The sequence below is a fragment of the Felis catus genome, chromosome B4 (assembly GCF_018350175.1).
Source record: "Felis catus isolate Fca126 chromosome B4, F.catus_Fca126_mat1.0, whole genome shotgun sequence".
In the NCBI taxonomy this organism is placed as follows: Eukaryota; Metazoa; Chordata; class Mammalia; order Carnivora; family Felidae; genus Felis; species Felis catus.
The window spans coordinates 26,290,723-26,307,181 of NC_058374.1; the positions used below are offsets into that span (position 1 = coordinate 26,290,723).

The 16,459-nt window shown below is 38.4% G+C and overlaps 1 protein-coding gene across 3 annotated transcripts in view; it reads right to left on the reverse strand.

The window, feature by feature from the left end:
• Positions 1-16,459, reverse strand: part of MPP7 (MAGUK p55 scaffold protein 7) — a 291,409-nt gene that overhangs the window by 113,535 nt on the left and 161,415 nt on the right. For all 3 annotated transcript variants that reach the window (XM_019834123.2, XM_019834129.2, XM_006933337.4), the window contains exons 4-5: positions 6,872-6,949; positions 4,184-4,264 (exon numbers count right to left, since the gene is read on the reverse strand). In XM_019834123.2, coding sequence (XP_019689682.2) covers positions 4,184-4,264; positions 6,872-6,949 — 159 coding nt within the window. The remainder of the gene's footprint in view (positions 1-4,183; positions 4,265-6,871; positions 6,950-16,459) is intronic.

Sequence of the window (16,459 nt, forward strand, 5' to 3'; positions counted from 1 at the left end):
TTGCTAAGGACAACTGGCAATCACTATTGAAATTTCAAATATACACACGTTTTAACCCAACAATTTATATCCCCAATAAAATTCTGAAATATACAAGAGATGTGCATTATAGTGCTGTTTAAATAGCAAAAACAAAAACAAAAACAAAAAAAACAGAAATATCCACCTCTAAGAAGTTAGATAACCGTTACTCCAAACAGAAGTCCACAAAATATCAAAATGTTAAAAGTGCACAGAACAAAAAGTAGTGCACTCTGTTTATAATGGGAAAATATGTATGTAATATTTCTGCATGCAAAAAAGGAAAAGTAATGCAGCCAGTGGACAGGAGCTATTCCTGAAAGGTCACACAGTTCACGGACAAAACAAAAAGTCACTAAACATACGGCATGATGCTCATCTTCACTAACGGAGCAATGGAAATAGGAACTTCTACTTTCTTCACGGTTTGAATTAGAAATCCAAGTACATAGTCTCAAAAAATGTCCTATTTTTAAGTCTCCATCAAGTCCCTTGTAAAAAGTAAAATTAGAGTCAAAGTAATAAGTTATCATACCTTATTAAAGACCAATGTAAATTATTTACATAAACAATTTCTTCTAACCTCATTCATGGATTTTTTTTTTTGTACTTTTCCTGTGTGTGGGTGTCTATCTGTCCCTCTGTTCCTGAGGTTATTAAGGTTTCTTCTTGATCCCATGATTATGGTCCAAATTTTTATACTCAAATCTTTAATCTAGTTGGAATTCACTATGTATTACATTATATATAATACACGATATATATATATATATATATATATATATATATATATATATATATATATATATTTCCCCCCCAATAATCAACCAGTTGTGCCAATACCACGTACTGAAGCTACATCCAGTTCCACCCATCCCCCACTGCCATCCCCTCACATCCTTCACTAAGGCCATAATCGTGCTTCACCTGGATTACTTCCTCAGGCTCGCGGCTGGCCTTCCTCCATTCAGCATTCCACTTCTCCCACCCTACCACCCCCTTCCACTCTGAGAACCTGTTCACGAAAGCGACTGTGTCGCCTGCCTGTTTAAATCCTTTCAGTGGCTTTCCAACTGCTCTTAGGATGACACCCAAACTTTTTAAGATGCTTACAGTAAGGGCGGCCATGTTAATTTATCATCTAAAGAAGGAAACAAAAGAATGGGAAGGAGGCTATTAATAATCATGCTGGGACCACAGGCACAAACCAGACTTCCTGGGCAAACCAGGATATATATGCCCCCCCCCACCGCCCCCTGCCACTCAAAGGATCCCCTGTCTAGCTCTGAACTCCCTCCCCCTCCCCTCTGCCACAAGCTACTGCTCAACCACACTGAACTTATTTTGTGTCTTCAAACTTGACAAGTTACCTGATGGGATTTCATATGCTATTCACCTTATTTAAAACATCGTTTTTCACATCCCCCCCCCCCCGACTCATCTCTCACTCCTTTTCCTTTTTTTGGTGACCTCGAAGCCAATCTTCAGGGCTCAACTTCTATGTCACTTCCTCTGCAAAGTTCTCTTGAGCCCCCTCCCCACTTCCCAAATTTAGATTTACCACCCCTCTCCTCTGTGTTCCACAGTATTTCTATGCATCCTTTTACCTAACATTTCTCCTGTCAGCTGCATTAGCCTTCATGTACCTTCTGCAAGTTCTATCTACAGGGCTTGGCACAGAGTAGGCATGGGACATTTGAGAACGAATGAATGAAGATCTGACTCTGGCAACATTATAAATAATCAGAGAAAGTTTTAAAACTTTTCAAAAAAGAGCTGGCAGATCTGTAGGACACACATAGTATCCTTCTCATAGTGGCTATATATTTGGTTGTATATATCCGCATCTGTTTATAAACATCATTATTGCTTTGGAGGTACACCTCAGGCTTCTTTTCACTAGTGTGCACTAAGTATTTTAAATGGAACAGCCATCTTTAACTAGCAAATAATTATTTCTCTTAACCACTAAAAAATTAAAAACAGTATTCAAATTAACATCTGGGAGTTACATTTTTCATATTTAAAACTGTCTGTTCAACTTATAATTCATGGACACCTGCCATATTCTACTGTACCTTGCTTCTGCTTTGAAAAAAAGACAAGCAAATATTTTAGTTTACTAAACGACTTCTTACAGTAATTACAGAAAATTCACAGAATTACAGTAATTCACAGAAAAGTGAAATTCAAATTGATGGTAGTTAATATAAATGATTTCAAAGAAATCAGTGTTAAATGTTAGGTCAAAATGGGACGGAAGATTTTTTTTCCAAGACTGGCTAACTAGAAATTGTCATTGTCAATCGTGACGTCATGTGTCTGCAATCTTACCCACTTCCTACACATAACTTCCCGAAAATACACCTTTCAATCTGACTTCCCACCCATTCTTTTACCACATGGCTATATAATTACAAAAAGTTTTAAAAGTCTTCATCTAAAATATTTTCACCATAACGAAGTTTCAATATCCAATCATAAGGCTGTAGCCAATGGTGCTGAATAGCATCTAAAATCATACCTCCCTCTCAAGGCAAATACCAGTTTCCATCCAGTATAATATTTTATTAACTATTCCATTCCAAACACTCTTGAATATCAAATCATGTTGTTGGTTTTTGTCAGAAACATTCTTCTTTGATGTCTAATACTCAAACCAAGACAACACTCTCAAGTAGGAGTTTAACAAGCCTTCCATCGCTAACCTCACCATTCTCTGGTTCAATATTAAATTCTCATGTGTACTCTGAGACCAAATGAAGACATTTTCAGAAAATTCTCTACCTATGAATCTCTTACTCTGAGCTCTTCACCTTTCTGAACACTGTGTCTTTAATTTCCTTATTCTTTCAGAACTAAAATTCAATCTCCTCTGTACCAGTACAAGTCAATGACTCCAAATTACTAATCAGGGTCCATTTATTTTTAACAATATGTTCATGTATTTCTTTTACTTACAGGGATTAGGAATTATGGCTTGTGCATGTTTTCGCTTCATCTTTTATTTAATACTATCTTTTTTGGCTACCAATTTAAGACCATTATAGCACAGTTCCACAGGAGATTTTTCAAGGAAGGCAAAAACCAATTTTGGTATCTATGCAGAAATATTCATTTGACAGCCTACGTATGCTTCATAGAAACTGTCGTAAGATAAACAATAGATAGTAGAAACTGTCATTCTAATCACATTGTCCATACGTAATTTTCACTCATGGAAAATTACTTCACATGTAATTGCAGGAGTATCAAGTCCAAAATGTACACGTTATGGGATTTAGTGCATTAATGACCTTCGAATTAACAGGAAGATTTTTAAATGACTTCTGTTGACCAACCACCCTTGATGGAAAGATAACTGATACGGCTGGAAAGAAAATGGCAGGGAAAGGGTGAAATACATAAAGGAGATTCAGAGGTACGATCTTCCAGTTATAAACTAGCAAGATGCAGGAATGTCGTAGACCACAGGGGGAATACAGTCAATGATAATGTAGCAATTTTGTATCATGACAGATGGTAACTAGACTAATTACAGTGACCATTTTATAATATATATAAATATCAGAACATGATGTTGTACACCTAAAACTAATACAATATTGTTATGTCAATTATTCTTCAAATAAAAAATGGTAGGGAGAACTGAAATCTGCCTACCAATATTTTCCTAATATTTTATACTGGAAGACTGCTCTGCTCTGTAAGATGGTAGCATATATTAAAACATGAATCAGGAGAGAGAGAGGAGATGGGGAAGACGGGGAAGGGAGGGAAGAGGAAAGCGAAAATGATCCTATAGGAAAATAGACATTGTTGTCAAATATACTGGAATACCATCAAGTAGCCAAGTAAAATGAACCTGAACAAAACCACTAATAGGCTCTGTATTCGGTACTCTTACCTTCATTTAATGAGAAATTGACCTTGAAGTGACATTACATTCACCAACTTAAACCCTGAGCTTCCCAATTAAAGTATTTTGTAGTTGGTCACATTATCATCAAAAGCTCAACTCTTTGTCCTTAATGGAATTTAGGTTATTAAAATGCTGGGCACCATTTGAAAAGATATTTACTGAAAATTGATGCTCGAAACAAAATTCATCTGAAGTCTCAGAAAGTGGCTCTTCTGGAAGATATTTATTACATGTCCTCACCTTCACATTGGGTTTTGACAGCAGTTTCAACAGCTCTCTGATCTCACTGTTTAATGGCTTGTTCTGAAGCTCTTCGGCCAGCTGCAAGGGAGATCACATGGACAGAGAGAGCATTTAGTAAGAGCACTGTGTAGCTCCATGTGTGACAAATGAGAATCTATCTTGCCACTTTCCAGTGATTAAGGAAAAGTCAGCATGAAAGAAAACAGACGATCAATCACTGCTCCTCTTTTTAGGCCCTTGGTAGCCCAGGTCCCAGCCCGGGATCTTGGCTGAGAGTATAACTAAAAAAAATCCTATCAGCCAGATCACCTTCTGATTTATTGCAATGAGGGCAAATCCCAGCACTTCATCTTAAGGAATGGTCTTTTGCATGCAAACAAAGGACCACTTGTAAAAAGGACTGGATCAGGCTTTGACACGATTTTTTAAAAGAGAGAGAAAGGAAGAAAAAGAAAAAAATGAAAAAAAAGTTTCTGAATGAGGTGGTGAAACCCACAGGGTTTCCAAAAACCCACAGTAGCTTGCTGTTTAGAGCTGAACTGAAAAAGAACTAGAATGTCTCTAATAGAGCAAATGGTCTGAAACTTTTATTATGTTTACCTACACAGACTAAGAAGTCCGTTAAATGGGAACCAGGCCAATCATAAAATGACTTACAACGGGTTGACAAGTACTCTGGTACCAAAAATGCTGACTGTATTCTACTATAATGATCGAGAATGCCCGTAGATGATTCTAGCTAAAGAAAGGGTTAGAACCTTGAACCTGTCTCATGTTCTTCACTTAGAGATGTTCCTATCAACATTCTGTTCCATTTCAGGTATGGTAAGGATCATATATTTTCGAAAGAAGAAAAGCAAGAACAAATAGAAAAAAAAATTACAGGGGTGCTGGGGTGGCTCAGTTGGTTAAGTATCTGACTTCTGATTTCGGCTCAAGTCACGATCTCATGGTTTGTGAGGTTGGAGCCCTGCACCGGGCTCTGCACGGACAGAGCAGAGCCTGCTTGAGATTCTCTCTCTCTCCCTCTCTCCCTTAAATAAACATTAAAAGAAAGAAATTTAAAAAAAGAAAAAAAATTGTGAAATACTCAGTAAAGAATTCAAAATATGTACATATATTTTCATTTAAAAACCGTTGTTAAGATATTGCATGAAATTTCTTTTTGTTTCCACCAAGGTTTTTAAAAAGAGCTGTTCTTATCTCTGGAAAAGGACTTTTCTCTAAAAGAAGGGCATAATATAAATTATACACAAAAAATAAAATCTGATAAAATTGATAAATTCACTGGTTACATTTCAAAAAGTGATTTTACTTTTCCAAGGTAAAATTTTTGTCAAGTTAAAATAATTCTTAGAAATAATCGCTAACTTACAAAAAGGCATAAAAGGCTCTTTGCATGCCTTAGTCACTTTTTTAAAATTTAAATATATTGCTGGGATGAATTAGAAAATGCTACATTTACTGTATAAGTCTCTAATTTTTTTTTAAAAGCAATACTGTAATATGATTGGGCCTCAATCACATTGGATATCAACAAATATTTCCCCAAACCCTCAAGAGTCAATGTCTTTAAGGTGATTTTTAAGACTTTCTCAAGTGGCAACTACAGCTCACAGCTGTAGAATTCTATCTACACCTTCACTTCAAAAATTTTGGTTCTACGATGCACAGGAGTGAGTCGCCTCATAAAACACATACACTGAAACATCCCGATAATTTGTAATCTCTGGATAAACCTGGAAGGGAGGCTGGGGACTCACCAGGCGGCAAACATCTGAGAGATTTATTACATATGCTTTATTATCTAAATTAGGAGATAAAATATATATAAGAAAATCAACCTCGGAAGGTGGTTGGTTTTCTTAAATTATACTTATGGCCCTGATATTTTACTCAAGTGAACTACTGCTTGTTTTATCACAACAAAATAAAAAGTTTAAAAGGCAACAGGTAAGTTAACAGGACATCACTAAAACGAGCCTTCACACGCAACCGATTTCTTGTGCAGCTTTGGTGTCTTATAGTTTATCCAGGTGCGCTCTCAATTCATCCGAGTTTGAAAGTTAACAGTAAGAAACAGCAAGTTAGCTCCCTCCCCCAGATCGAAAATAAAATTATAGCCACAGGAAATTAACTACTCCATCAATGCCAACTGCTTCTAAAATTTATTTTTTGGTTATGAAGGTAATTTGGAAAGGTCTAATATCCATAAATCATTACTATGCTTTATAATCCATTTTAAAAACAATCCTGTCTTTTTATGTATTTCATATGCCTCATTCCTATACGAGTATCTGTCATTTTTTTAGCACTGTCAGCAATAGACATATCTCATTTGTCTTTATTTCTCCAAAGCATTCCTCCTGCCTGTGACTTTTCTCAGAACGCTAATAGCTGACAGCTTCTCTCTCCCCGGAGAGTTCGAGCCTAAAATTTCTGTTACGTAGTTACCAAGGCAGAACAAGATGGTATCTCCAATGCAAAATTTTTAGAGCAGGAGAGTGAATGAAAATCAGCATAATATCAGCATAAGCTCTGTGATGACAGGACTTTTGGAAACGTTTGCAGCTTCTTCTGGTTTTCGCTCATTGGATCACACGCGTCTGTCTGCACCGGGATGAGCTCTGTCCCGGCCAGGCCCGCGGGAGCCATGTCCCAGGGAGCTCAGGAAGGCACACTTACATCATCGGCCAAGACCGCTGCGCCGTGGAGGATGGGCACAGGGTTCTGCTTCTCATAGTAGTGGAGTTTTTCATGAATCTGGAAGAAAAGCAAGTGAGTAGAAGTTCACCTGCTGGCACACAGGAAGATGCTGTAAGATTTTTATCTCCGCCAAGAAAACTGATCCGCTCGACTCTCTAAACAAAAACTGTATGTTTCGATAAACCTAGAGATGACAGGTATGTGGGCATCATTCATCTCTGGTCCAGTGTTTCTAACATGAGGTCAAATGGGGGAAAAAATCGTTATCAAATAGGACTCACAGAAAAGCTAAACCTTAGTTTTTCCCCCGAATAATTGTTAGTTTTATAAAATCTGTAATTTCTAAAACATATTGCTTCAATACCTTAAGTATTGGTTGTAATTTATATTCCTGCTAAAAACATAAATTATGATTAAAGCAAAGTGATAAGCTGGCAGCTACCTCCTGCCAGGCTGGTTTGTGAGAACCACGAAGAGCGAGGGGGCTGGCACTGTGTGGGCCAGTGGTCAGCACTCTGGGAACGCCTTTCTGAGCACGCTGTTCCTTTGAGTCTTTTTTCCCCCCAATTGTCAACGTCTCCCCCGCCCAGGGTCAAACTTCTAAGAAACAAAGAGAGTTCTCATAGCTAGAGAGACACGTCTCATAACTATTAAGCTTAAATAATTTTCTGTACTGTAAAACCAGTAAAATTATATTGTTAAATAATAATTTGGTCCTTCATTTCCCATCATTACCCAAGATACACAAAGGCCAGAAGATAGTTTAGTGCATTATAAGACAGCGTTCTGTAAAAAAAAAAAAAAAAAAAAAAAAAAAAGAAAGAAAAAAAAAAAAGAAAGAAAAAAAAAATGAAAAAACCCAAGTATTATCAAGAGATGAAAGATGCTTTGACAAACGCAAAGCATTTGATTGATTTCAGTTTGATCGATTTCAGCTCATACAGAGGTGCCCTTAAAATGTTATACTTGAAAACTTACTTGAGCCTCTACTTATTCATTTACACTTGAAGAAATTGCCCCTCACTATATGTAAAAAACAGTTGCACTTCAGAATTTCCCATTTTTAATAGGTATCAAGTAATACACTCTTAGGTATCCAGTAATATACTCTTTAATTATACTGAAAGCTAACCAAACTCTCTTGTAAAATGTCTGGAAGATAGATTTTATTTTGATTAGCCAGATGCTACTGCTAAGAGAGGATTCTATTACCTTTTTGGCAAGCTGGTCCACAATGCAAAGTATCAGGGAAAGAATTTTGACACTTATGATATTACCAGTGATCAGGGCCACAGTTTTGCTTAAAATACTGGAACATTTAAATATTAATCACGGTAGGGTAATAAACAAATTATTGTATTAAGACTACAAGCTATAGAAGGAGCAAGATTTGATGTGAGAAACTATTACAGTATGATCGAAAACAAAACCGTCCCACCTCAGAGCTAAATTAATTTTGCTTAAGTCGGTATCAAAAATTCAGTCACCTCAACAAATACTATCGTAGAATGCTGAACCTACCCTTCTCGGAAGACTCGCCTAGCTTTATTGCAACTACTTGTTTAAATGTCTGTTTCCCTGTAATAATAAATACAGAGGCTCATAGTTACTAGGGACTTACCGTGTGTCTGTATTCCCTATATAACAGTGATCAGTACTATCAGTAATACAGTCTTCAGGGAGTTCAGTATTTTAATTCCTTAACCCTCACAAGAATAGTAAGAGGCACAATGCAACAGCATCCCATTTTACAGATGAGCAGATACACAGGAGTTAAGCAATGTGCTGTGGTTCCACAGAGAAGCAGCTGAGCTGGGACTTAAAGGTCAGGCCACCTGGCTTAGTATCTGAGCTCTTCACTGCTCCAGAAGCCTGCCTCTCAGACTAACATCCCTCTGCCTTCCTCACGGACCTCGTTCACTGCTGGCTGAACAGGACAGAGAGGAGGCTGGGCAGATACGTGACAAATAATAATGGCTGTTTCCAATGACCACAGGATGGTCCCTTGGCACCCCTCCCCTTATTTTTTCTTTCCAACATTTCTTCGGTTTTCCAGATTAATTTATATTGATACACTACTGTAATCACAGCCTGAAATTACATGCCCCAAATAAATGTATTGTTTCTCCACTTACTTTGCTGCTTCTGAGTGTCTTTTAAAACCTGTGAGCCCCTCTCTCCACATCATCTTCTGTAGATCTTCAGCCAAGTGATATGAAAACCTGCCCCCACCCTGCCCACCCTGGGACTTTGTATTCTATCAAGAATTTTCAATGTTCTCCTACAGTTTCTTTTTTGTGTTTTTTTCTCCTAGAATTTCTAACTGCCGGTAACCCTATGTTGATACATGTTTCACTTCAGGACAGAATTTTAAAAATTAAGTTGGTAGGAAAGCAAAAATTATTCTAAGTAGTTCTAAGTTGTCCGTTGTTTCCCAAATAATTGACTTTTATTGGTATTTATAATATCCAGGAAGAAAATGAAAAACAAAAATGAGTTTTAAATACTAATATAATAAACAGGTAAGACGTATAAACTTCACCCCAAGGTTATTCAACAGAACTCTCTGTGATATTGAAAACATTCTGGGGGCGCCTAGATGGTTCAGTCAGTTAAGCATCCGATTCTTGATCTCAGCTCAAGGTTGTGAGTTCAAGTCCTGAGTTGGCCTCCACAATGGGCGTGGGGCCTACTTAAAATTTAAAAAAAAACGTTCTGTACCTGCTTGCCCAACATGGTTAGTCACCAGCCACATGTGGCTAGTGAGCACTTGTCCTGTGGCTAGTTTACTTAAGGAACTGAATTTTTTATCTTATGTAATTTTTATTAATTTAAATTTAAATGCCCACAAGGCTAGTGGCTTTCATATTGAATGATATGGCACAGCTTTATGTTAAATGCTGTAATTCACCTTTACACACCAGAAAAATTCACTCTGATACAGTTTAGTCAATTTCCCTGAGTGCTAACATTCTGGAATCCAACAGACAAACAGAACCGCAGACACAGCATCTAATTACTAAATGTCATGTATTGCCAAACCTACAAAATCTCATTTATTTTAACTTAAACACTTCCCTTTGCAGACTCAGCCATGCAATAAAAGCATACTTCGTTTTTGTCCTCTGAACAACAAGAAGAGAGCAAAAGTGGAAGGAGTTGCAGAAAGAAAAGTCAGGAGTAAAAAAGACTGGCGAAAGGGGAGACTGGTTAGTTTCATACAATAGCAAAACAGGCAATTATTCAAAAGTAAGGTCCTAAAAAACGGCATGCTAAAATATTTAAAATACGCTATTAAGAAAAAGGGACGTTTTAAAACGGAGACATTTATGCTCCACTAAATAGTGATTATGCACGTGGCCGAAAGGGTTCGTCTTCTGTAATTATACTTAGAATTACAGATATCAGAAAAAGTCAGTTAAAATAAAAACCATTTCTACATGTAACCAATTCTTATAGGAAAGCTGTAATTACCTTCATTTACACACATCTTGAAAATAAATGTTTAATTTTTGTAAGAGAATCTGGTGCCGATAATATAATTTTTGTACACGTATCACAGAGATGGTTTTAAACGAAGCTTCAATAGTGAATGTGTAAAATAAATCTTGACTAATCTCAACACAATTATTTGTTTGAAACGTCTCAGTGACGTGTAGAGGTAAACGGAAGAACCCAATCATGGTTACCCGAATGGTATTAAATAAACCAAAGCTGTAAAAATCCATTTCCTGCCTTCTATTATGAATATTAAAAAGCAGTGAAAACACCCGCTCAGTAGTTGGATTCTCTATGTTAACAGCAAGCAGCCAAACCAGAATTAGCACTGCACGCACCCCACCCCCCACCCAGCTACCTCATGTATTTAGAACACGGAGGAGAGAGAGTTCCGAGTATTAGAAGCACCACGGGACACAATGCCAGCCAGGAGGAGCTGGGAGTGACAGAACTATGTTGTGTAGGGTTTAAAATAAATAAATAAAAATATTCTACTAATGGCAAGGGTCCTCTTTTAAAAAATAATAATTTTTCTCCAAAAAACACCATTTTATTAGGAAAGAGGAAATTTAAAGCTAGAAAAACATCAACAGAACAGAGGCAACAGTGCTCAACTGTATGTCCTTCTTTCCAATTTTATAGCACTACTCTCTCTTTTGGCGAATTTTCTTGGCCAATAGCTCCAAAAAAATAAAATTATTAAAACTGATGAGGGGTAATGCTTTGTTCCCTGTCTTTAATATGCGATGAATTCTGGCTTTCCACTGCCATAGATCCATAGTATCATGTGAAATTAATACCCATGCAAGAGTTATATTATTATTATTTTTTTTTAATGAATGTTCATGGCACATGGGTAGCTCAGTCAGTTAAGCATAGGATTGGGTCATGATCTCAGGGTCGTGAGATGGAGCCCCTCGTTGGGCTCGGTGCTGGGTGCAGAGCCTGCGTGGGATCCTCTCTCTTCCTTTCTCTCTGCAGCCCCGCCTATCCCCCCTCTGAAAATAAATAAACTTTAAGATATATATATGAAAAAATTTAATGTTCAACCTCACAAAATGTTTTCCATTAGATACAACCATACTGTTTTTCCTGTTGACAAGGTAATATGGGAATTCTATTCATAGATTTCAAACTACTACTCATCCTGGCATTCCCACGGTGAACCTTGCTCGATTAGGATATATTGATCTTTTAACGTGCTGTGGAATCCACTGGCTAATATTTTATTTAGACTTTCTCCATCAATATTCTTGACTGAGGCTGTGTTATTTTTTTTTCCCCATTGGTCCTGTCTTTCTTAGGTCTTTTTTTTTTTTAATTTTTTTTTCAACGTTTATTTATTTTTGGGACAGAGAGAGACAGAGCATGAACGGGGGAGGGGCAGAGAGAGAGGGAGACACAGAATCGGAAACAGGCTCCAGGCTCCGAGCCGTCAGCCCAGAGCCCGACGCGGGGCTCGAACTCACGGATCGAGAGATCGTGACCTGGCTGAAGTCAGACGCTTAACCGACTGCGCCACCCAGGCGCCCCTGTCTTTCTTAGGTCTTGATATCAATATTCTACTAACTTCATTTTTTTTTAAACTATGGAAGCTTCTATCTTTTTATATGGGCTGAAAAAATCTCAATACTACTGGAGTGATCTCTTCTTGAAACATTTTACTGCATTCCCCTGAGAAACTAGCTGGATCTGACATATTTTGGAGGGTAGCTTTATCCCTCAACTTTATTTCTTCTGGGTGGCTTCTGGCAATTTCTCCATGTAGGTTTTCCTATCTTTTCTATTGTCAGTTGTGGCAAATACTATCTCCTAGAAAAATTATTCGTTTTTTTTCCTGGTTTTAAAAAATACCATCTCCCAGAATATTATTCATTTTCTCTTTGAATCCACTGAAGCAAAATAGCCTCTTGCGAGTCTTTGAATTTCCTTTATTACACATTTTCTTTAGCACCATTTCTTAGTTGCTGTATCCACGCTTTCTCTATTTCTACCCTTCATCCCTCTGTTAGTTAACAAACATTGATTTCACTGTATTTTCAAAGAACTACCTTTTAGATTAGCTTTACTGTTTTTGTTTTCTAGTATTTTTCTGTTTTCATCTTCGTTCATTCCTTCTTTCTGTAATCCAGCCCTTCGTAACCCTTCAGTCATAACACTTCATCGCACAAATTATAAGAAAATGAAAGAAAAGGCAAACTACCCTAACTGGAGTTTCGTTCATTCACAAAACATTGACTAAGGCAAGCACCCATTCTAGGAGAAAGATACTCCGTATGGGAAAAAAAATATATGGCAAGAGTGTACGTCACTTAAACTTGTCTATTTAGAAAGGTAATAGCCTGGGAAAGATGAGGACACAGACCACAGAAAGGGAAAACTTCAGTTGACCTGTTCAAGCAAGTGAGAATAGTATTTGCCCCTGTTTCATTCACTACCCATTAGCTGGGCAGCTGAGATCATTTGTTTTGTTTCTTAAATTCCACATATGAGTGAAATCATGGGGTTTTTGTCTTTCTCTGACTGACTTCTTTCACTTAGCCTACTAACTCTCTAGCTCCATCCAAGTCATTGCAAGTGGCAAGATTTCATTATTTTTAGGACTGGCTGATATGCCGTTGTATATATACACCACACCTTCCCATTCTTTAACTTCTAAAATGTTTGAAATGTTTTCATTATTAATGTTCCATTTTAAACACGTTAAACGTTTTTTGAAAATAAAGCAAATATATTTCACTGCATACCCAGCATCAAAATTCAAGCGCTATTAGCCTGGCATATTTGCTTCAAATAGCTTTTAAAGTAATTCATAAGAGATAAGGCTACGGACCCGTCCTTCTGTCCCCTCCTCTTTCCTCTCTGTCAAGAAAACGAAACATTATGTTGACACTGGCAGATATATTCCCATATGCATTTTCATCTTTTTAAACATATATACATTGATAAACATCATAAGCTCTTTTTTTTAAATTTTTACTTAAATTCTAGTTAACATATAGTGTAACACTGGTTTCAGGAGAATTTAGTGATTCATCACTTCCGTATACAGCCAGCGCTCATCAAAGCTATTTTTGTACATAAATGGCACTGTTTCCTCAACAACTGGATTTTTCATTCGATACGACATTGAGATATCTAGCTTGATACATGTATATGTCGTTCATCCATTTTAACAGCTCGATGATATTCTGTCATACTAATTAACAGTAGTTTACATGGGACATCCGGGTGGCGTAGTTGGTTAAGCATCCGACTTCGGCTCAGGTCATGATCTCACAGTTCATGAGTTCGAGCCCCACAACGGGCTCTGTGCTGACAGCTCAAAGTCTGGAACCTGCTTTGTATTCTGTCTCCCTCTGTCTCTGCCCCTCCCCTGCTTGTGCTCTTTCTCTCTCTCAAAACTAAACATTAAAAACAAAAACAAAAAAAAACAGTAGTTTCCCTATCTTTTTTTTTTTTTTTAAACTGGGAACACGGTGGTTGTTTCTGCTCTTTGTTATTGAATGCGCTTTCACACCACGCCTCCCTGCACTGTGGGAGATGCCTAACAGTCGTCAAGTGTTTCCTGAGTGCCCAGACCCTTGCCAACACTTGGTGTTACCAGACATCTTGCTAATCAAATGGATAGGAAATGGAATCTCCCTATGGCTTTAATGTCTATCTTCTCCAATTTCCGAGTTCTGTTTTCACAATAGTTTCAGAGGCAGAGACAGCTGCTCCCAACATAAACTGTCCTCTTTCACAGCCATTGAAGAACTGTAGCTAGACAGCCACTGCCCAGTGAAGCCACATTTCCTGTCATGTCCACCCTCCACCCCTCCCCCTACAGCTCAGCTGTCAAGCACGACAGGGAAGTTCTAAGTGCCACTTCCAGGCTGAGGCTTTTAAGAAATTGGGATGCTTCCTCCATACTCTCCCCCTCCCCCAGCTGCCTGCAGACTATGACAAGGCCTTAAATGACAGCAAAGCCACCAGATGGAAGCATCTGGGTCCCCAAAAGACCTTACAGAGGACAGCGACACCTCAATCTGACGTATCCCTCTAAATGATCGCTGAGCAGGAAATCAACTTCTGTTGTACCTAAACTATTACATTTTTTTCGACTACTTGTCAATTGTCCACCCTACCTTAAAAAATACGGCAGCCCTGGGCACATAGAAGTTACTTTAACATAGCCAAAGACATCCAGCTTTTTCTATATGGTTGCGCATTTTGTTTCTTAAAGAAAATATTCCCTGTCCTAATAAAGAGATTCTGCTGTGACTTCTTTAAAGTTTTACAGTTTGACTTCGTATAGTGAAAGAGCTCTAAGTTAATCTATGTCCAAAAGGATAGCACCATTTAATCTCTTCCCACTGATCTGTAATATTACTTATCAAACTCCCGTACACGAGTTATCTGTAGCTGGGCTCTCTATTCTGTATTCTTAATTTGTTTCTCTGAGCCAATATTGTTGTTATACTTTTATCTACACTCTTGACATTTACAGTAAGGAAAAACTTCTTAGCCCTTTATTCTGCCACAAGGCTTTTGGGTTAAGTTTGCCAGCTACACATATTCCGTGAAAAACGAAGTTGGGATATCTTAACCGTCTCCCAGCATTCTGGGAATTTTCTTGAAATCTATCTTCCAATCACTTTGCTCTCTTAAACTGTCTAATCTCTAAAGAACTTATTCACAGAGCGTTTTTTTTTTAAGTATTTATTTTTGAGACAGAGAGAGGAGACACACAAGTGGGGGAAATGGCAGAGAAAGGGTGACGCAGAATCTGAAGCAGGCTCCAGGCTCTGAGCTGTTAGTGCAGAGTCCAACGCAGGGCTCGAACTCACAAGCCGTGAGAACATGACCTGAACCGAAGTCAGATGCTTAACTGACAGCCACCCAGGTGCCCCTCACAGAGTGTTTTGAGTGTTTTTTTTAAAATAACTCTGCATCTTATTTGTATAGTTCAAATATGACTCTTTTTATAAATCTCTGTTCTTTTTTTCCTAGCACCTCATGTTCTTCTTATGCTTAAAGCCTTCTTTATAGCTGATATCATTTAAGCATACTTATTTTATAAAATTGTTGTATTACATAGAGTGCTTAACTTTTAATCTTGCTATTTGCGATGCCTGCAGACTGTAGCTGAGGGTAGACTGTATTCTCAAATGTTCTGTAATCTGGGGTTGTTAGTAAATCTTCCAAGGGGTGTCATATTAAGTCCTAGGTTGATGGTATATCTTTTCAGAAAGCCTTTTTATTTGCTTCTCATGGGTGAGTTTGCCAAATCGCCAGCCGCTTCGCTACTTTCACAATTTGGGATTCCTGGGCTTTGTGGGCAAAAACTCCAACCACAGGAAAGATGTTGGGAAAATGGTGGAGGAAGAGATCCTGAGCTCACCTCTCACAGATCCATCAACACTAGAACTACAGAAGACGCAACTCACTGTGAACATCATCTAAAGACTGGCAAAATACATCTTCCACAGACCAACAGTTAAAGGGGAAGCCACATGGAGAAGGATAGGGGAAAGAGATACAATTGGAAACGAAATCCCCAGACCCATGACCCACCAGGAGGGATATTACAAGCATGAAGACGCTCTCTCAGAAGAGAGGGAAATCAGCCCCATAAAGACAAGCCTCCATAAAGCCTGGTTTGAAAGTCAGCAGTGCTTAACTGTGGGAGCTCTGAAAATCAGGACTCAACCACAGGGGAGCCAGAGGGCTACGGGAAACCAAGAGTGCGCTCTTTCAAGGGCCAATGCACCATATTGCTTAGTCTGAGACCCAGCCCAGAGGCAGCGGTTTGAAAATCACCTGGGTTATACATGAAGGAAATTAATTGACTTATTTTATAGCATGTGCTGGAGAAGCAGGAATCTCTACGAACCTTCTGCAGAACAGCAGTGTTGGCGGGAGCCCTTTCTCTTGCCTTCCACCAGCCAGCTGGCCAGACACGGGAGTGAGTCAGTTCTGCCAGTCTCCATCTACCTTGCTCGCGCTGCTTGCCCTGCACTGGTGCTCCCTGTGAACCCAGCCCACCGGATCTGCCCACCCTAGCAGGTGCCCCTCCAAAGCAGC